The sequence below is a fragment of the Chiloscyllium punctatum genome, chromosome 6 (genome assembly GCF_047496795.1).
Source record: "Chiloscyllium punctatum isolate Juve2018m chromosome 6, sChiPun1.3, whole genome shotgun sequence".
NCBI classification, from domain to species: Eukaryota; Metazoa; Chordata; class Chondrichthyes; order Orectolobiformes; family Hemiscylliidae; genus Chiloscyllium; species Chiloscyllium punctatum.
The window spans coordinates 2,302,412-2,325,804 of record NC_092744.1 but is presented as its reverse complement, the minus strand read 5'-3'; the positions used below and the strand labels follow the sequence as shown (position 1 = coordinate 2,325,804).

General features: G+C 45.8%; 1 protein-coding gene across 3 annotated transcripts in view; it reads right to left on the bottom strand.

The window, feature by feature from the left end:
* Nucleotides 1-2,372: 2,372 nt before the first annotated feature.
* nyap2a (neuronal tyrosine-phosphorylated phosphoinositide-3-kinase adaptor 2a) overlaps nt 2,373-23,393 on the bottom strand; it is a 353,005-nt gene continuing 331,984 nt past the window's right edge. For all 3 annotated transcript variants that reach the window (XM_072571890.1, XM_072571889.1, XM_072571888.1), the window contains one exon: nt 2,373-6,029. In XM_072571890.1, coding sequence (XP_072427991.1) covers nt 5,796-6,029 — 234 coding nt within the window. In that variant the 3' untranslated portion in view covers nt 2,373-5,795. The remainder of the gene's footprint in view (nt 6,030-23,393) is intronic.

Here is a 23,393-nt window from a genome sequence, read left to right as displayed (position 1 = left end):
TGTATAAAAAACATTTATAAGGCTGGTGCAGTTCAGTTTCTGATGACTGGTAACTGCCAGGATGTTAATGGCAGGTGATTCAGCGATGGTAATGATGTTGAGCATCAAAGGGAAATATTTCTATCCTCTTGAAGGCAGTCATTACCTGGCACAGTGTCCATGTTGTTTGTCAGTTTTCAGCTGGGCCCTGAATGTTGTCTAATTTATTATTTGAGGAGTGGTAAATATTATCTCTGACTGTATGATGGATGGTAAGTCACTAAAGAAGCAGCTGAACCATCCTCTATTTATTTATCGTTCAGATTCATCCCACAAATACTTTCTAAATGATTGTCTTCATATCGCTGTCTCATGTAGATATAGTAACCCTTTGATATCATCATATTAATGGGCCAAGTCTCCAATAAACTCCACGTTGTGAAATTCTTGCTTGTGTTATGATCTCATGAATCACTGTTATTTCCAGAAAAATGAAGACACAAGATTTTGTGGTTTAAAACAAAGAAAGTGTTACAATACAAGAGTGAAATGAAGCAACACTACTGACGACAATCAAACAAAGAACCGCTGATACTGAAAATCTGAGACAAAAACAGAAATTGGTGGAGAAACTCAGCAGGTCTGGTAGCATCTGTGGAGAGAGAAACAGAGTTAATGTTTTGAGTCCAGTGTCTCTTCCTCAGAACGAGTGTTGATGAACTGACAGCCCCTTTCCTTTAAGACGTGTAGACGATTTGTTTGACATACCAGCCCACCCTGATGAACGTGTGTATTCATCAGCAGCATGTTACATACCACTCCTACCTTTGTGCTATCTGCAAACTTACCAACAATGTCCTCAGTTCCTTCATCCAGATCATTAATGGAAAACCTGAACAGTTGTGGTCCCAACATTGATCCCTGTGTAACTCCATTAGTCACCAGCTGCCATCCAGTAAAAGACCCCTTTATCCCCACTCTCTGCCTTCTGCCAGCCAGCCAATCCTCTATCCATGCCAGGACCTTGCCCCTAACACCAGGGGCTCTTATCTTATTTAGCAGCCTCCTGTGTGGCACCTTGCCAGTGGCCTTCTGGAAATCCAAATCGATCACATCCACTGGTTCTCCTTTGTCTAACTTGCTCATTATCTCCTCAAAGAATTCTAATTGTATTGTCAGGTATGACCTCCCTTCGATGAAACTGTGCTGACTCAGCACTATTTTACCGTGCACTTCTAAGTACTTTGCAATCTCATCCTTAATAATGAACTCTATAATCTTACCAATGTCCAAGGTCAGGATAACTGGTCTATAGCTCCCTGTTTTCGGCCTCCCTCCCTTATTAAACAGGTGTGTTACATTAGACATTTTCCACTCCTCTGGGACCCTGCCCAGCCCCAACTCCAGTGTTTCCTGAAAGATCACCACCAATGCCTCTACAATCTGCTTAGCCATTTCCTTCAGATCTTTGTAGTGTAGTCCATCTGGTCCAGGTGATTTATCCACCTTCAGCCCTGTCTGCTTCTCCCAAAACTTCTCCTTGGTGATGGCCACAGCTCCCATTTCTGCCTCTGACTCTTTTGAAGTTCTGGTATGTTGCTGGTGTCTTCCCATGTGAAGACTGATGCAAAATACTGATTCAGGCCCTCTGCCATTTCTTTGTTCCCCATTACTACTTCTCCAGCCTGATTTTGCAGTGGTCCAGTATCCACTCTTGCTTCTCTTTTAGATACGTTAAAAAAACCTCCTGCAGTCACCTTTTATAGTTCTCCCTAACTTACCTTCATATTTTATCTTCTTCCCCTTTATTAATGGTTTTTAAAGGTTTCCCAATCCTTTGGCTTCCCACTAATCTTCACTACATTGAATGCTTTTTCTTTTGCTGCGTGTGTGGATTTAACACTCGTGAAGACAGCATTCTGGGGCATCCTCTTCTTTTTAAATATATTCCCTTTATCTGTTCAAAGTGATCCAATGCTGGGTATTGATACACTGGAGCTGAAAAGGTGTTACTGGAAAAGTGCAGCAGGTCAGGCAGCATCCAAGGAGCAGGGGAATCGATGTTTCGGGCATAAACCCAATCTCTTCCTCCCTATTTGTACATTAGGTTCCCTTTATCAGACAACGGGCTGAGTAGGACTACCCCTATAGTTTCTGCTGGCGAAAATAGCTGGAATAAGAGACAATGTGGTCACCAGGCAGTCTCTTCTCTATTTGACTTTGTAAGGTCTGATTTGGGAATATATGTGCAGGTCCTACCACTGTCCAACACACCTGGCAGCACCACTGAAACAGAAGATTAGCTTAATCCGCTAAGCTGCAGTCACCCATAAATATTGAAAATAAAGACCATTACAAATCAGAAAAATGTTTCATATCAAATTTCTGTGTTTATTGAGGGCAGTGAGTTAATGAACATACATCCATTCATTCCATCAGCTCCCAAGCATCCTTGGTCTGTTACATACTGATTTGATCTGATTCCAGTTATTAACATTGAAAAGAAACACTGAGGAATGGAAAGAACATTCAATATTGTGAGGTTTATTTGTAAACAGTTGAGTTGGAGTGGAGATGTGTTACAGCACGGAGTCAGTCCTTGCCTATACAATGACTAATAAAGAGGCCACTGAGGGATTTTCTGCATTTTTTGCCCAAGAAACAGCAAAATTACAAGTTCCATTATTCTCAAGTCCCCGTCCTTTCGGTGAAGTTACTGAACGGACAACCTCCACTAAAATAAAACCGAGAAAATGATCATTAAAATGACAATGAGACAGGGATTGGTCAGGGTTGATCAGACTGGAAGGTTTTGGGAATTTTATTGTTTTAATGTCTGTGTCTGTGTTTGGATGCATCATGCAGAGATATGTTTGAAATGTGGAAGGTGAGCAGCTCTACTGTCGCTTTAGTTCTGTGTATGGATGATCCACCTGAGACAAATACCTGATTGAGTGCTGACCAATCATGGATAGGTTTATGCTATGGTAAAGATCAGTGCAAAGACCTCCTCGTGGGTCTGCTCCTGGGCCTGGCCAAACTGGCCATCAACAGGTCCAGGCAGTGGGCCGTGGAGGGGGTCGTTAGGGCCGACTGCCTGCCCCTCTTCCGGGGTTACGTTAGAGCCCGGGTGTCCTTGGAGAAGGAGCACGCGGTGTCCACCGACACCCTGGAGTTGTTCAGGGAGAGGTGGGCGTCGCAGGGAGTGGAGTACATTATTTCCCCGTCCAACTGTATTTTGATTTGATCCGTACCCTCCCCTTCACTGTTTTGATCACACAGCATTGCTCTTTGATGTGAAGGGCAGTGCTTGTCACTGGCCACTTGGGTGTTTTTTTCATATCTCCCTGGTGGTGGAAATTGAATAACGATTCATGCACTTTGTGTCCTTCACTGTGTTTCACACCTGCACACACACACCATGGGTGCTGGGGAAAAAATAAGCACTTCTGCAGTTCGGCGGGAGTGTGGGAGATAAAAAAGAACAGGAAGATCAGCCATTCTGCTAAAAAAAATAAAGATCAGTGCACAGGAACAGACTGTGACCAGTGTCTGGGGTTAGGCACCAATTTTGATCAATGTAGAATTATTGGTCTTAACTCTGATTAGATTCTGAGGTGAACGTCTTGAACATGATCAATGTTGGAATAAATGGATGGAGTGTGATCTGTTTCAGGATATGTTCTCTGTCTGCAATGTCAGCTCATGTCCCTTCACCGTGTCTACCCTCACTGAGGTCCATCTCACCCTCTGAGAAACCGAATCGAATTAACGTGGAGGTGACTATAGTTAGATTTCAGTGTGTGCATTGTCTCTGATTGACTTTAGAATGGGTACACACATTTTCATCCAACTTAGTGCATATTCCAGTTCCAATCAAATTGCCAATGGGGTTTTGCTATTCGGAGTAATATTGTGAACACATTGATCCTGATCATTATACAGAATGTGTGCACACTAACGTCTCAATCCCTGGGAATGGGCGTTGACTGATGCTGCGGCATGGGGACATGCTCATAATTGGCTCCAGATAATGACGGATGGTGAGGTATGTACACAGATTGATGTCAGGGTGTGTACACTGACTGTGACAAATGTTGGACATCGATACAGATTTATTTTGGATCAATACCCTCTGGTTTGTTTTGGTTACTCATGATATCATCGGTGTTAGTTGGATGCAGGATGATAAAGAATTGACTATCGCTGGGTATACACTTCCATTTGACATCGGGAGCTCACATTGATACTGATTTTGGCTGGAATCAGAAAGATCTCCTTTTGGGGATTTCGCTCCAATCATTATCAGATTTATGTGGTGTGGCCTGTATTGGTATCAGCACCTTGATCAGTATTCACTGTGTGGACGATGGTTACCATCAGATACCTAACCATCAGTGTGGGATGCGTGCACTGACTGTGATCATTCATTGTGCCTTGACTGTGCTTTCTCTCTTTTTTAATCACAGTGTGATTTACACAAAAATAATATAAAGTTCACACTATTATTTAAATATACAATTAAAAATCAAGAAGTGAATACAAGACAATAACATCAGAATTTGTCTGTATATATATATATTATATATAGATATATCATAGGTCAATCATACACAATAGTAGAAAATTTTTAAAAGCCTTCAATTACTTTTCAATAGGTTTGGAGCTAACAGCCTCTATTGAAGTTACATTGCACAGATTCTGTCCAAACCAAGGAGAGATTTTCTGGTGTTTGAACCAATTGCTTGAGGAGAGCCCGGGTTCCATACCAGCTGGATTGGAGTGTGCCCCTGAGGGAGAATTGACCCACGTGGGGTCCATTACAGGGGGGAGCTATATAAATGCCCAATATTCCCTTGGGCCCAGGTGATCCAATATACTCGGGTGCAGATCTGAAAAGTCTCTCCTACATCACTTTGTGGAGTTATAAACACCAAAAATCTCATCCTGACAGTTTGGTCTTCTAAGAATTTGATCCCTAATGCTCTGAGCGTTGATAAATTTTCTTTTTAAATGCACCCAGTCAATAGCTGCAGTTCACGTGGGGCCAGAAGGTTGGAGAGGGCCTGGGCTGTGACAGTGATGATATAGACCACCAAACTTTACTGGCATTTGCATAGGAAAGTAAGTGGTCATCTTGAAGGGAAGTCTGCAGGGCAGAATGGGACCCTGTTCAAATACATCAACAACCACTGATGTGAATTTCTGTATCCCCTGCAGAGTGACTGGCTTCTTCCCTTGTTTTAGAGACTGATTAGAAAAGTGCTTGTAGAACAAAGTGTTTTGAGTTGGCCAAAAGATGCCTTGCGTGTTTCCCAGGCTGCAGCACTGACGGTCTGTTGATACAGGGTGTGTTTGTTACACATAGCCCCCACACAGAGGGGGAGTTTTTCCTGGGGGTGCTGTGGAATAGAGCCGCCCTTAACCACCCATGCCTTACTCTGATTGATTGCAATTTCTCGAAAGTAGACAATAAAACTAACTCTATATTAAAATCCATTCACATAACAGCGCAGCTGTTTAATGATTATTCTTACAGTGTTAAACAATTCCCAAGAGGCAGCCAAGACTGGGTACTGCCATCGCTGTTGCTGTCATTGAGCCTCTTCCATGTGACGTGTTGGCTCCAGTCACAGTGAACCAGGGTCTCCTCAAGGCAACTGAATCATTGAAGCAGAATTCATCAAAGGTCCAGGTGGGTCAACCGATGGGGATGGTAAAGGTCAGAAAGGTCATCTCGGAAATGACCCTTTGAGAGGGCCTGTCATGGTCAGAAGTGGAAACCTTGGGGGAAGCAAGCTTCACAGAGACTTGTGTCAGATGGCTGTGTCCCACAGGACGCTCTGTTGTTTGGGACAGGGAGATGCTGTCAGTTTCAGGTTCTTTGTAATGCTGTTTTTCTTCCAGCTCGGAAGGATAGGCATACTGTCTTGTTTACAAAGACCTTTATCTGGCTTCTGTCGGGACTTGATCTCTTTGCACAGACATCGCTTCTTCTCAATCATTTCAAGTATTGTGCTGTCTCCATAGAACCATTGCTGATACAATGCCTGGTTAAAAAGAGGGGAGAAAGAGATAAATCCTGCTGCTTGATTCAGAGATTTAACGACAAAGAATTCTCTTTGACTTTCTATTGTTTCTCATGTGATAGCAGCCGTTCAGATCAATAACATGTACAGTTCAGCAGAACAGAGGCAGGCCAATGCTCCCTCTCTGTTTATTCATCAGATAGTTGCTATGAAACAAAACCACTCACTGTTAACTGAGGTGACCTTGAGCCTCTGCTCATTAACATACCTATTACAGCAGATCTTATGGGGATTCTGTGTTTATTCAGGACGGTAAATGAATCCCCTTAATCAATAAATTCTAATGGGGCAAAGGCCCAATGATTGCTTATTAGAGTCATAGAGATGTACAGCATGAAAGCAGACCCTTCGGTCCAACCCGTCCATGCTGACCAGATATCCCAAATTAATCTAGTCCCATTTGCCAGCACTTGGCCCATATCCCTCCAAACCCTTCCTATTCATATACCCATCCAGATGCCTTTAAAATGTTGTAATTGTATCAGCCTCCACCACTTCCTCTGGCAGCTCATTCCACACACACACCACCCTCTGCATTAAAAAGTTGCCCCTTAGATCCCTCTCCCCTCTCACCGTATACCTATGCCCCTCTAGTTCTGGACTCCCCTACCCTGAGGAAAGGATCTTGTTCATTTACCCTATTCATGCCCCTCATGATTTTATAAACCTCTATAAGGTCACCCCCTCAACCTCTGACTCTCCAGGGAAAACAGCCCCAGCCTGTTCAGCCTCTCCCTGTAGCTCCCTCGAAGTATTATTGGCAGTTTATTAACAATATTATTTCACCAAGGTTTGGATGAGCAGTGATGCTTGCTTCTCTCTGACAGCATGCTGCAGCACTCGATGACTAACCTGATCCACCGTTTCATTCTCATATCTCTGAAAGGAAGGCACAAAGATGAGAACCCTGTTCTCTCAGTGACAGGGCAGCATTCCATTGGGTGGGTCAGATGATAAATACATGCAGCATTTCATGACAAACACATGCTCTATACGGGATCAATCTCATAAGGTGCAGCCCATCAAAAACATGTCAATTATAATTGGCAGGTGTCTGACACAGGCAGACAGAAGCTCACACTAAATCCCAATGCTAGCTCCATGCAGATTGTCATGCTGAGTCCGGTCAAACCAGTTTGAAGTCATGATAAATACATCATCAAAACTGGGCACTGCTGGATGGGGAGTGTTGGTGACATTTACTGCAGTCAGGAAGAACCCGATAGGGTAAAAGTTCAAGTTAGATGTTACCTTCACTGCAAGCAGCTAAAGTTCTCTAGGAAGCAAAACCATTTGCCTGAATTGATCCACGATGCCCTTTTCAAGACACCACACTCTCTGGCCGAGTCGTAGACACACTCAGATATGGCCAGTGGGCACTCACCTGTCAGAATAAGGACAGATCCTAAACGGGCAACAGGATTATGTTCCGACCCATCCCGGGCAGCTCTTCTCATCCTCTTCCCACTTGTCAACCCTAAACCCTGAACATTTCAGAGGGATATAGAAGCCCCACAAATGGAGCACATCTGGAAATATTTCTTGGAGAAACTGGTGGGGGCTCTTCTAAATGCTGACGGTACGTGACAAACCAGCTGAGCAGCAAAGAGCAGGGAAATAGACGGAAATGAATGACACTGCATTTACTCATAGAGAATCCAATCAAATCAGCATAGCCCCGTCCTGAGATTTGTTCTTACACTGTGTGACATTTCTCTGGGCTTTCCACAACTGACTTGTTGCTGTACTCTGAGCCTCATTAACATATCCAACCCTCTGATTATCTTATATCTCTCAATTAAGTCACCTCTTAACCTTCTTCTCTCAAATGAAAACAACCTCAAGTCCCTCAGTCTTTTTTCATAAGGCCTTCCCTCCATACCAGGCAACATCCTGGTGAATCTCCTCTGCACCCTTTCCAAAGCTTCCACATCCTTCTGATAATGCGGTGACCAGAACTGTACACAATACTCCAAGTGTGGCCACACCAGAGTTTTGTACAGCTGTAGCATTACCTCATGGTTCAGGAACTTGATCCCTCTATTAATAAAAGCTAATACACTGTATGCCTTCTTAACAACCCTATCAACCCGGGTGACAACTCTCAGGGATCTATCCACATGGACACCGAGATCTCTCTGCTCATCTACACTACCAAGAATCTCACCATCCTTCCAAAGTGAATCACCTCACACTTCTCTGTATTAAACTCCATTTGCTATCTCTCAGCCCAACTCTGCAGCTTATCTATATCCCTCTGTAACCTGCAACATCCTTCAGCACTGTCCACAACTCTGCCTACCTTAGTGTCATCCACAAATTTACTAACCCATCCTTCTACACTCATCCAAATCATTTATAAAAATGACAAAGAGCAGTGGCTCCAAAACAGATCCTTGCAGTACCCCACTAGTAACTGAACTCCAGGATGAACATTTCCTATCAACCACCCCCCTCTGTCTTCGTTCAGCTAGCCAAATTCTGATCCAAACCGCTAAATCACCAATTTTGTGCAATAGCCTGCCATGGGGTAGGCCTTACTGAAACACCTTACTGAAATCCATATACACCACATCAACCGCTAAACCCTCATCCACCTGTTTGGTCACCTTCTCAATGAACTCAATAAGGTTTGTGAGGCACGACCTACCCTTCACAAAACCGTGTTGACTATCCCTAATCAACTTATTCCTTTCTAGATGATTATAATCTTATCTCTTATAACCTTTTCCAACACTTTACCCACAGCCGAAGTAAGGCTCACTGGCCTATAATTACCAGGGTTGTCTCTACTCCCCTTCTTGAAAAAGGGAACCACATTTGCTATCCTCCAATCTTCTGGTACTATTCCTGTAGACCAGGAAGACGTAAAGATCAAATCCAAAGGCTCTGCAATCTCTTCCTGGCTTCCCAGAGAATCCGAGGATAAATCCCATCTGGCCCAGGGGTCTTATCTATTTTCACACATTCCAGAGTTGCTAACACCATCTCCCTATGAACCTCAATCCCATCTCGTCCAGTAGCTTGTACCTCAGTATTCTCCTCTACAATGTTGTCTTTTTCCTGTGTGAATACTGATGAAAAATATTCATTTAGCGCCTCTCCTATCTCTTCAGACTCCACGCACAATTTCCCACTACTGTCCTTGACTGACCATAATTGTATCCTCATCAGTCTTTTATTCCTGATCAACGTTTCCCATGCCCTTTGGTGGCAAATTAAAAATCTACCCAAACATTCTGCAAAAAGCCTCAGCATTGCATATTTTTTGCTATCTCTGTATATTTTGATGAAATAACATGGAGCTAAGGTCCACCCATGGGCAGGGAAATGCAGAGCTAGGTGTCTAACACCAGTCCACTCATTCCCACCTTGTTATTGTCTTATAGGTAAAAGGCAGAGGGTAGCCCACCATCGCCCTCACCCTGAGGGCCACCTTTCCCTGCAGCTGCATCAAGCTGTGCATTGACCCTCAGTGCACAAACACCAAGTGTCACTATGGACTGAGCTTCTACCTGTCCCTGGTTGTGAAGGATGGGACTGGCCTCACTGCCGTGGAATACTCCAAGTAGTTGGACTGATTCATACCACCTGTCCTTTGTGAAGACATTTGCAAAGAGAAACCCCTTTGCCCATTAGTCCATCAGGAAGTGGTCAGCATGTAGCGTCCTCGAGACCCCTGTGGGAAAAGGAGAGGGACAATCCTGTCAGGTTGTTCTCTGAGCAGACTGTCAAAGCCATTTGACAGAAGGCCTCATTGCCAGAATGTTCCAACAAGCTCCAGGACATCGCTGGGCTGGTGGTGAGAAGGGCACTCCCTGTGAGAACCTTCCTCTACACTTGGGTCAGTCTGTGCCACTGCACACTGCCCTCAGAGTGGTTCTGTGGGGAGGGGATACAGACTGTCACATATATCCTGCTGGAATGTGCCTTTGTAAAGGGAGGGGGGGTCTGGAGGAAGATGCAGTGGGTTGTGTTGATGCTGGTCCTGAGCAGCTCCATGATGCGGGATTCTGCTCTACGGACTGTTCCCAGGACACACACCGAGACAAACCTCAACTGCTCCTGGAGGACCATCAACTCAGTGAAAGACGCTCTTTGTTCTGCCTGAAACCTGTTGGTCTTCCAGAGCAAGGAGCTGACCCTGAATGAGTGTTCCAGACTGGCACATTCCAAAGTCCAGGATTACATGCTGAGGGACACACTAAAGCCTGGGGCAGCTGCTGGCAAGGGGCAGTGGGCAAGGACCACTCTCTGAGGGCTTCCTGCTGAACCACAATGAGGGTCCGTTCAGTGTCTCAATGATTGTAAGGAGTATCCTGCAGGAATAGGAAATGGCTTGGAATTTGGGATGTCAAATTCCAAATGTTTTTTATTGATTCACGGGATAAGGGTGTCACTAGCCAGGCCAGCATTTATTGCCCATCCCTAATTGATCACAGGGTAGTTAAGAGTCAACCCCCATTACTGTGGGTCTGGAGTCATAGGCCAGACCAGGTTGAGATGGCAGTTTCCTTCCCGAAAGGGCGTTAGTGAACCCTGATGCCCACCATTTGTGTCTTTTCCATCTACAAAGACTGTACAGCAGTGCTTTCGTATCTGTGTACAGAAAGGTCATTATTCTGAATAGAGTATATTTTTGAAATAAAGAAAAGGGTGGGAAGAAGGGTGGGCACTGAGGTGGGATGGGCCTCCCTGGCTACAGTCCAATTGAAACCCTTTGACAATGAGCCTCTCAAGGGGCTGTTAAATACGATAAGAGCCCAAAGGGTTAGGGACAAGGTACTGGCTGATTGACAGAAGGCAGAGAGTGGGGATAAAGGGCTCTCTTTCAGGATGGCAACAGGTGACTTGTGGAGTTCTACAGCGATGGTGTTGGGATCACAACTATTCATGTTACACATGAACGATCTGAACTGAGGACATTGCTGCTGAGTTTGCAGATGACACAAAGATAAGTGGAGGGACAGGTTGAGGATGTGGGGAGGCTGCAGAAGGACCTGAACAAGCTCGGAGAGTGGGCAAAAAAGTGGTAGATGGAACGCAATGTGAGCAAGTGTAGGGCTATTCACTTTGATTGGAAGAATAGAGGCATAGATTATTTTCTACATGGGGTAAGGCCTCAGAAATCTGAAGCACAAAGGGACTTAGGAGTCCTAGTTCAGTATTCTCTTCAGGGTAACGTGCAGGTTCAGTTGGCAGTTAGGAAGGCACATGCAACATTACTATTCATTTCAAGATGGTTAGAATACAATGAGCAGAACTGTACTGCTGAGAGTGTATAAGACTCTGGTCAGACCACATTTGGAATATTGTGAGCAGCTTTGGGCCCCATACCTGAGGCCTTCTGCACTGGTGTTGGAGGGAGGCCAGAGGGGGGGTCACAAGAATGATCCCGGGCAGGAAGGGCTTGTCATATGAAGAGCAGTCGAGGGCCCTTGGTCCATACACGAAGGAGTTTAGAAGGATGACGATGGAGCTGATTGAAACTTACAGAATATTGAGGGGCCTGGATTGAGTCAACATGGAGAAGACTTTTCCACTAATAGGAGACACTAGGACCCGAGGGCACAACCTCAGAGTGAAGGGACGACTCTTTAGAACTGAGATAGGGAGGAATCTCTTCAGCCAGAGGGTGGGGAATCTGTGGAACTCATTGCCACAGTGGGCTGGAGAGGCCAACACACTGAGTGTATTTAAGACAGAGATAGATAGGTTCTTGGTTCAGTAAGAGGGTTGAGGGTTACAGGGAGAAGGCAGGAGAATGGGATTGAGAAACATATCAGCCATCATCGAATAATGGAGTAGACTTGATGGGCCGAATGACCTAATTCTACTCCTATACGTTATGGTCTTAAATGTGTATTTTATTTGATTTGATTTATTATTGTCCCATGTACCTAAGTACAGTGAAATGTTTTGTGTGCCGTGCAGGCAGATCATACCATACAAGGTGCATGAGTGTGATTGAACAGAGTGTGGAATACAATGTTACAGCTGCAGAGAAGGTACACAGAGAGTGAGATCAACATTAACTTTAAAATTTGGGAGGTCCATTCAGAAGTCTAATGACAGCAGGGAAGGAGCTGATCTTGAATCTGTTGGTATGTGTGTTTAAGCTTTTGTATCTTCTGCCTGATGGAAGCGGTTGGAGGAGATTATAATCGGGGTGGGAGGGGTCTTTGATGATGTTAGCTGCTTTCCTGAGGCAATAGATGGAAAGCTGGTTTGGGTGATGGACTGGGCTGTGTCTACAACTCTCTAGTTTCTTACAGTTGCCATACCAAGCCGTGATGTATCCAGGTAGAATGCTTTCTATGGAGCCTCTGTAAAAGTTGCTAAGAGTCTTTGTGGACACACTGAATTTCCTTAGCCTCCTGCTGTGAAAATGTGAAAACTCAGTTAGGGTGCTTGAGGGTTATAAGGAAGTCAGGAAAGACCTAAAAAGAGAGCTCAGAAGAGCCAGGAGGAGACATGAGAAGTTGTTGTCGGATAGGATCAGGGTTAACCCTAAGGCTTTCCATAGGTATGTCAGGAATAAAAGAATGATGAGAGTTAAATTAGGGCCAATCAAGGATAGTAGTGGGAAGTTGTGTGTGGAGTCAGAGGAGATGGGGAAGCACTAAATAAATATTTTTCGACAGTGTTCACTATAGAAAATGAAAATGTTGGCGAGGAAGATACAGAGATACTTGCATCTAGACTAGAAGAGATTGAGGTTCACAAGGAAGAGGTATTAGAAATACTGCAGAGTGTGAAAATAGACAAGTCCCCTGGGCCGGATGGGATCTAGGATTAGTGGTGCTGGAAGAGCACAGCAGTTCAGGCAGCATCCAAGTAGCTTCGAAATCAACGTTTCAGGCAAAAGCTGCCTGAACTGCAGTGTTCTTCCAGCACCACTAATCCAGAATCTGGTTTCCAGCGTCTGCAGTCATTGTTTTTACCCGGATGGGATCTATCCTAGGATCCTCTGGGAAGAAAGGGAAGAGATTGCCGAGCCTTTGGCATTGATCTTCAAATCATCATTGTCGACAGGAATAGTGCCTGAGGACTGGAGAATAGCAAATGTGGTTCCCTTGTTCAAAAAGGGTAGTAGAGACAACCCTGGTAATTACAGACCAGTGAGCCTCACTTCAGTTGTTGGTAAAGTGTTGGAAAAGGTTATAAGAGATAGGATTTATAACCATCTAGAAAAGAATAATCTGATCAGGGACAGTCAGCACAGTTTTGTGAAGGGTAGGTCATGCCTGATGAATCTCATTGAGTTTTTTTGACAAAGTGACCAAACAGGTCGATGAGAGTAAACTGGTTGATGTGGTGTATATGGATTTCAGCAAGGCGTTCGATAAGGTTCCCCACAGTTGGCTATAATACAAAATGCAGAGGAATGGGATTGTGGGAGACATAGCAGTTTGGATCAGTCATTAGCTTGCTGAAAGAAAACAGAGGGTTGTAGTTGATGGAACATGTTCATCTTGGTGTCCAGTTACTAGTGGTGTACCGCAAGGGTCGGTGTTGGGTCCACTGTTGTTTGTCATTTTTATAAATGACCTGGATGAGGGTTTAGAAGGGTGGGTTAGTAAATTTGCAGACGACACTAAGGTTGGTGGAGTTGTGGATAGTGATGAAGGATGTAGTAGGTTGCAGAGAGACATAGATAGGATGCAGAGCTGGGCTGAGAGGTGGCAAATGGAGTTTAATGTGGACAAGTGTGAGGTGATACACTTTGGATGGAGTAATCGGAATGCAAAGTACTGGGCTAATGGTAAGATTCTTGGGAGTGCAGATGAGCAGAGAGATCTCGGTATCCATGTACACAGATCCCTGAAAGTTGCCACCCAGATTGATAGGGTTGTTAAGAAGGCATATACAGTGTTTTGGCCTTTATTAATAGAGGGATTGAGTTCCGGAACCAGGAGGTTATGCTGCAGCTGTACAAAGCTCTGGTACGGCCACACTTTGAGTATTGTGTACAGTTCTGGTCACTGCATTATAAGAAGGATGTGGAAGGTTTGGAAAGGGTGCAGAGGAGATTTACTAGGATGTTGCCTGGTATGGAAGGAATGTCTTACGAGGAAAGGCTGAGGGACTTGGGGCTGTTCTCATTCGAGAGAAGAAGGTTGAAAGGTGACTTAATAGAGATATACAAGATAATCAGAGGGTGGACAGGGAGAGCCTTTTTTCAAGTATGGGACGGCAGACACGAGGGGACACAACTTTAAAGTGAGGGGAGATAGGTATAAGACAGATGTCAGAGGTAGTTTCTTTACTCAGAGAGTAGTAAGGGTATGGAATGCTTTGCCTGCAACGGTAGTAGATTCGCCAAGTTTAAGTGCATTTAAGTCGTCATTGGACAGGCATATGGACGTACAAGGAATAGTGTAGGTGGGATGGGCTTCAGATTAGTATGACAGGGCAGCGCAACATCGAGGGCCGAAGGGCCTGTACTGCGCTGGAATGTTCTATGTTCTATGTTGTGCCAGTGTCAATGTGGGAGGACCAGGACAGATTGTTGTTCACTGTCACTCCCAGTAACTTGATGCATGGCCTCACCCAGCTGCTGTTTCAGTATAACAGTTAGTGAGAGTCCTGTGACCTGTGTTGAGTTGAGTATCCTGCAGGTTTCTGCTCAGTGACAGGACATTATATTTCCTTCCTAGCGCTCTCTGCCTATGGGTGCTTTCCACTCTCACAGTTTTGCTTCTTTGCATCTATTCTTTTTCTGCCAAACTGCTCCTGAATAGCATATCGTTGTCTCCTTTTCCACTGAGCAGACGCGACCGTGTTATCTGTGTCTTGCAGAAACTATGCAGAGAATATGCCCCATGTTAAAAACGTGCTCTCCGAGGTCATTTCAAAGCAATGAAGAACAATTGGGATTTTCTTGTGTTGTCTCAGCTACTGATAAGCAAGTACACCCCATCACAATTACTATGATAACTTGGTTTTAAATCAAATGATACTTTAAAATATGACAAATGTAACTTTTCAGATTAATTGACATTCTTAGAAAGTTCTTTTTGTCGAGTTTTGAGAGGATTTATAGCTCAGGTTAAGGTTCTGGATGTAGGTTTGCTGGCTGAGCTGGGAGGTTGAAAATGAACTTTTTATCTTTATTCATTGATCCCAAACCACCCAGATCCAATCTGGAATTGCCTTTGAGGAGAAGGTACTGGATTAGTGGTGCTGGAAGAGCACAGCAGTTCAGGCAGCATCCAACGAGCAGCGAAATCAACGTTTCGGGCAAAAGCCCTTCATCAGGCTGATGAAGGGCTGATGAAGGGCTTTTGCCCGAAACGTTGATTTCGCTGCTCGTTGGATGCTGCCTGAACTGCTGTGCTCTTCCAGAACCACTAATACAGTATTTGATTTTCAGCATCTGCAGTCATTGTTTTTACCCTTTGAGGAGAAGGTGGTGAGTTGTCTTTTGGAGAAACTGTGGTTTGTAATGGACTGCAGTGAGGCAGGGAGCCCCATGAGTTTAGCACAGTGACGGTGAATTAGCAAGTTTGTGTAGAGTTGTAGGTGCTTCACAATGGGAAAGATGTGAATGCATTGGAGACAATGCAGAAGCAACAAACAAGACTGGTTCCAGGAATGAGGAACGCCAAGGATGAGGATCGATCGAAGACGTTGGGACTGTTCTCCTTGAGAGGGAGATCTGATCAAGGTTTTCAAAACCATGACCGGGCTGGGCAGGGTACACAAGGAGAAACTGTTCCTGTTTGTAAAAGGAACAACAATGTGATGGGCAGCGACGGAAGGTGGTGGAAGAGAATAGATGGGAATGGGAGAAACCAAGACATTTCACACTCACACACACACTCACACATGCGTGCAGACACACAGACAGACATACACACACAAACACACACACTTGCACACACATACTCACACACACTCACACATACACATTCACATACACACACTCACACACAAACTCACACACACACACACAGACATACACACACTCGCACACACACTTACATGCGTGCACACACACAGTCAGACATGCACACCAACACACAGGCACACACTCACATACACACTCACACACACAATCACACACACAGAGACAGACATGCACACACACACACGCGCACTCACACACAAACACACACTCATGCACATACACAGACATACACACAAAAACACACATACACACACACACACTCACACACACACACACTCACACACACACTCACTCACACACACTCTCACACACACACTCACGCATACACTCACTCACACTCTCACACACACTCTCTCGCACACACATGCACTCTCTCAGAAACACACACTCACACACTAACACACACACACTCACACACACACTCACTCACACACACACACACTCACTCGCACACACTCACATACACACATTCACACTCTCACACACACACATACGCACACATACACTCTCACACACTCACCCACACACACTCTCACACACACACACTCACACGCACACACTCTATCACACACACTCACAAATTCACACACACTCTCTCGCACACACACACGCACTCTCTCAGAAACACACACTCACACGCTAACACACACACTCACTCACACACAGACTCTCACACACACACACTCACACACTCACACACTCACACTCACACACACACTCACACACACATGCACTCACACACACACACGCTCACACACACACACACACACATGCGCGCACACACATGGACACACACACACTCGCACACACACACACATACACACTCACACACTCACACACACACATATGCACACATACACTCTCACACACTCACACACACACACTCTCATACACACACTCTATCACACACCCACACTCACACACACACACACTCACACTCACACACACTCTCTCACACACACATTCACACACACACACACTCACAGACACTCACACACACTCTCGCACACATACTCACACACACACTCTCTCACACACACTCACACGTACACTCACACACGCACACTCTCACAAACACACTCTCACACACAGACTCACATACACACTCACAGGCACACTGACACACACACACACACACTCACACACATGCAATCACACACACACTCACACATGCATGCGCACACACACACAGACACACACACAAACACACACACACTTACACTCACACTCACTCACACGATCATGCTCACACACTCACTCACACACACTCACACACACACAAACACATATTCACAGATGCGCGCACACATACTCACACACACTCACACACACACAGACATACACACAAGCTCACACACACTCACACCCACATACGCACACACATACACTCACACACACGCTCACACATGTGTGCACACACACAGACAGACATACACACACAAACACACACACACTTACACACACATATTCACACACACACTCACACACAACCTCACACACACTCACACACACACACACATGCACTCACACACATGCACTCAAACACACACACGCACTCACACACACACACACACATGCACTCACACTCACACACACTCACACACACACTCACACACGCACTCTCACACTCACACACAAACATGCATGTGCACACACACTCACACACACACATACACACTCACACACACATGCGCGCACACGCACTCACACACACTCACACATGCATGCACACAAACAGACAGACATACACACAAACGCACACACACTCATACACACACATACGCACACAATCACGCACACTCACACACGCACACAATCACACACACACACTAACACATTCACACACACTCAGACACTCACACTCACACTCACACTCACACACACACTCACACACAGACATACACAAACACACAAACTCACACACCGACAGACATACACACACAAACACACAGACACACACTCACATACACACTCACACACACTCAATCACACACACAGACATATACACACACGCACTCACACACGAGCATGCACACACACAGACCACACACACACTCGGAGTTTATGGCACCTTCCATGGTTGGTCTGTTCTGATAATGTGATAGAACATACTCAGGAAGGTGAAGGAGGAATGTGGGAATTCACCAAAAATGAATGCATCTCTGTCGGGCAGCAGCTTAATTCATCTCTGGGGAAGCTGTCTCAGCTTCCATTCAATCCCAAGATATTAGTGCAGTGTCGATGTGCAGTGTCTCTGTGTAGTGTCTATGTGCAGTGTTGATGTGCGGTGTCTATGTGCAGTGTCGATGTGCAGTGTCTCTGTGCAGTGTCTATGTGCAGTGTCTATGTGCAGTGTCTATGTGCAGTGTCGATGTGCAGTGTCGATGTGCAGTGTCTCTGTGCAGTGTCTATGTACAGTGTCGATGTGCAGTGTCGATGTGCGGTGTCTATGTGCAGTGTCTATGTACAGTGTCTATGTGCAGTGTCGATGTGCAGTGTCGATGTGCAGTGTCTATGTGCAGTGTCTATGTGCAGTGTCTATGTACAGTGTCGATGTGCAGTGTCTATGTGCAGTGTCTATGTGCAGTGTCTATGTGCAATGTCTATGTACAGTGTCTATGTGCAGTGTCGATGTGCGGTGTCTATGTGCAGTGTCTCTGTGTAGTGTCTATGTGCAGTGTCGATGTGCAGTGTCGATGTGCAGTGTCGATGTGCAGTGTCGATGTGCAGTGTCTATGTGCAGTGTCGATGTGCAGTGTCTATGTGCAGTGTCTATGTGCAGTGTCTATGTACATTGTCTATGTGCAGTGTCGATGTGCAGTGTCTATGTGCAGTGTCTATGTGCAGTGTCGATGTGCAGTGTCGATGTGCAGTGTCTACGTGCAGTGTCTATGTGCAGTGTCTACGTGCAGTGTCTACGTGCAGTGTCTACGTGCAGTGTCTACGTGCAGTGTCGATGTGCAGTATCTACGTGCAGTGTCTATGTGCAGTGTCTACGTGCAGTGTCGATGTGCAGTGTCTATGTGCAATGTCGATGTACAGTGTCTATGTGCAGTGTCTATGTGCAGTGTCTATGTGCAGTGTCTATGTACAGTGTCGATGTGCAGTGTCTATGTGCAGTGTCTATGTGCAGTGTCTATGTGCAGTGTCTATGTGCAGTGTCTATGTACAGTGTCTATGTGCAGTGTCTATGTACAGTGTCTATGTACAGTGTCGATGTGCAGTGTCTATGTGCAGTGTCTACGTGCAGTGTCGATGTGCAGTGTTGATGTACAGTGTCTATGTGCAGTGTCGATGTGCAGTGTCTATGTACAGTGTCGATGTGCAGTGTCTATGTGCAGTGTCTATGTGCAGTGTCTATGTGCAATGTCTATGTACAGTGTCTATGTACAGTGTCGATGTGCAGTGTCTATGTGCAGTGTCGATGTGCAGTGTCGATGTACAGTGTCTATGTGCAGTGTCTATGTGCAGTGTCGATGTGCAGTGTCGATGTGCAGTGTCTATGTACAGTGTCGATGTGCAGTGTCTATGTACAGTGTCTATGTACAGTGTCGATGTGCAGTGTCTATGTGCAGTGTCTATGTGCAGTGTCTATGTGCAGTGTCTATGTACAGTGTCGATGTGCAGTGTCTATGTACAGTGTCGATGTACAGTGTCGATGTGCAGTGTCTATGTGCAGTGTCTATGTGCAGTGTCGATGTGCAGTGTCGATGTGCAGTGTCGATGTGCAGTGTCGATGTGCAGTGTCGATGTGCAGTGTCTATGTGCAGTGCCGATGTGCAGTGTCGATGTACAGTGTCGATGTGCAGTGTCTATGTACAGTGTCGATGTACAGTGTCGATGTACAGTGTCGATGTGCAGTGTCTATGTGCAGTGTCTATGTACAGTGTCGATGTACAGTGTCGATGTGCAGTGTCTATGTACAGTGTCGATGTACAGTGTCGATGTACAGTGTCGATGTGCAGTGTCTATGTGCAGTGCCGATGTGCAGTGTCGATGTACAGTGTCGATGTGCAGTGTCTATGTGCAGTGTCTATGTGCAGTGTCTATGTACAGTGTCGATGTGCAGTGTCTATGTACAGTGTCGATGTACAGTGTCGATGTGCAGTGTCTATGTGCAGTGTCTATGTGCAGTGTCGATGTGCAGTGTCGATGTGCAGTGTCGATGTGCAGTGTCGATGTGCAGTGTCGATGTGCAGTGTCTATGTGCAGTGTCGATGTGCAGTGTCGATGTACAGTGTCGATGTGCAGTGTCTATGTGCAGTGTCTATGTGCAGTGTCGATGTGCAGTGTCTATGTGCAGTGTCGATGTGCAGTGTCGATGTGCAGTGTCTATGTGCAGTGTCGATGTGCAGTGTCGATGTGCAGTGTCAATGTGCAGTGTCTATGTGCAGTGTCTACGTGCAGTGTCTACGTGCAGTGTCTACGTACAGTGTCGATGTGCAGTGTCTATGTGCAGTGTCTATGTACAGTGTCTATGTACAGTGTCGATGTGCAGTGTCGATGTGCAGTGTCTATGTGCAGTGTCGATGTGCAGTGTCGATGTGCAGTGTCGATGTGCAGTGTCGATGTGCAGTGTCGATGTGCAGTGTCGATGTGCAGTGTCGATGTGCAGTGTCTATGTGCAGTGTCTATGTACAGTGTCGATGTGCAGTGTCTATGTACAGTGTCGATGTACAGTGTCGATGTGCAGTGTCTATGTGCAGTGTCGATGTGCAGTGTCGATGTGCAGTGTCGATGTGCAGTGTCGATGTGCAGTGTCGATGTGCAGTGTCTATGTGCAGTGTCGATGTGCAGTGTCGATGTACAGTGTCGATGTGCAGTGTCTATGTGCAGTGTCTATGTGCAGTGTCGATGTGCAGTGTCTATGTGCAGTGTCGATGTGCAGTGTCGATGTGCAGTGTCTATGTGCAGTGTCGATGTGCAGTGTCGATGTGCAGTGTCAATGTGCAGTGTCTATGTGCAGTGTCGATGTGCAGTGTCTACGTGCAGTGTCTACGTGCAGTGTCTACGTACAGTGTCGATGTGCAGTGTCTATGTGCAGTGTCTATGTACAGTGTCTATGTACAGTGTCGATGTGCAGTGTCGATGTGCAGTGTCTATGTGCAGTGTCGATGTGCAGTGTCGATGTGCAGTGTCGATGTGCAGTGTCGATGTGCAGTGTCGATGTGCAGTGTCTATGTGCAGTGTCGATGTGCAGTGTCGATGTGCAGTGTCTATGTGCAGTGTCGATGTGCAGTGTCGATGTGCAGTGTCTATGTGCAGTGTCGATGTGCAGTGTCTATGTGCAGTGTCGATGTGCAGTGTCGATGTGCAGTGTCTATGTGCAGTGTCTATGTGCAGTGTCGATGTGCAGTGTCGATGTGCAGTATCTACGTGCAGTGTCGATGTGCAGTGTCGATGTGCAGTGTCTATGTACAGTGTCGATGTGCAGTGTCTATGTGCAGTGTCTATGTGCAGTGTCTATGTGCAGTGTCGATGTGCAGTGTCTATGTGCAGTGTCTATGTGCAGTGTCGATGTGCAGTGTCGATGTGCAGTGTCTATGTGCAGTGTCTATGTGCAGTGTCTATGTGCAGTGTCTATGTGCAGTGTCTATGTGCAGTGTCGATGTGCAGTGTCTCTGTGCAGTGTCTATGTGCAGTGTCGATGTGCAGTGTCGATGTGCAGTGTCTATGTACAGTGTCTATGTGCAGTGTCTATGTGCAGTGTCTATGTGCAGTGTCGATGTGCAGTGTCGATGTGCAGTGTCGATGTACAGTGTCGATGTGCAGTGTCTATGTGCAGTGTCGATGTGCAGTGTCGATGTGCAGTGTCTATGTGCAGTGTCGATGTGCAGTGTCGATGTGCAGTGTCGATGTACAGTGTCGATGTGCAGTGTCTATGTGCAGTGTCTATGTGCAGTGTCTATGTGCAGTGTCGATGTGCAGTGTCGATGTGCAGTGTCGATGTGCAGTGTCGATGTGCAGTGTCTATGTGCAGTGTCTATGTGCAGTGTCTATGTACAGTGTCTATGTGCAGTGTCGATGTGCAGTGTCGATGTGCAGTGTCGATGTGCAGTGTCGATGTGCAGTGTCTATGTGCAGTGTCTATGTGCAGTGTCTATGTACAGTGTCTATGTGCAGTGTCGATGTGCAGTGTCTATGTGCAGTGTCTATGTGCAGTGTCGATGTGCAGTGTCGATGTGCAGTGTCGATGTGCAGTGTCTATGTGCAGTGTCTACGTGCAGTGTCTACGTGCAGTGTCTACGTGCAGTGTCTATGTGCAGTGTCGATGTGCAGTATCTACGTGCAGTGTCTATGTGCAGTGTCTACGTGCAGTGTCGATGTGCAGTGTCGATGTGCAGTATCTACGTGCAGTGTCTATGTGCAGTGTCTACGTGCAGTGTCGATGTGCAGTGTCTATGTGCAATGTCGATGTACAGTGTCTATGTGCAGTGTCTATGTGCAGTGTCTATGTACAGTGTCTATGTACAGTGTCGATGTGCAGTGTCTATGTGCAGTGTCTATGTGCAGTGTCTATGTGCAGTGTCTATGTGCAGTGTCTATGTACAGTGTCTATGTGCAGTGTCTATGTGCAGTGTCTATGTGCAGTGTCTATGTACAGTGTCTACGTGCAGTGTCGATGTGCAGTGTCGATGTACAGTGTCTATGTGCAGTGTCGATGTGCAGTGTCTATGTGCAGTGTCTATGTACAGTGTCTACGTGCAGTGTCGATGTGCAGTGTCTATGTGCAGTGTCTACGTGCAGTGTCGATGTGCAGTGTCGATGTACAGTGTCTATGTGCAGTGTCGATGTGCAGTGTCTATGTACAGTGTCGATGTGCAGTGTCTATGTGCAGTGTCTATGTGCAGTGTCTATGTGCAATGTCTATGTACAGTGTCTATGTACAGTGTCGATGTGCAGTGTCTATGTGCAGTGTCTATGTGCAGTGTCGATGTGCAGTGTCGATGTACAGTGTCTATGTGCAGTGTCTATGTGCAGTGTCGATGTGCAGTGTCGATGTGCAGTGTCTATGTACAGTGTCGATGTGCAGTGTCTATGTACAGTGTCTATGTACAGTGTCGATGTGCAGTGTCTATGTGCAGTGTCTATGTGCAGTGTCTATGTGCAGTGTCTATGTACAGTGTCGATGTGCAGTGTCTATGTACAGTGTCGATGTACAGTGTCGATGTGCAGTGTCTATGTGCAGTGTCTATGTGCAGTGTCGATGTGCAGTGTCGATGTGCAGTGTCGATGTGCAGTGTCGATGTGCAGTGTCGATGTGCAGTGTCTATGTGCAGTGTCGATGTGCAGTGTCGATGTGCAGTGTCGATGTGCAGTGTCTATGTGCAGTGTCGATGTGCAGTGTCGATGTGCAGTGTCGATGTGCAGTGTCTATGTGCAGTGTCTCTGTGCAGTGTCTATGTGCAGTG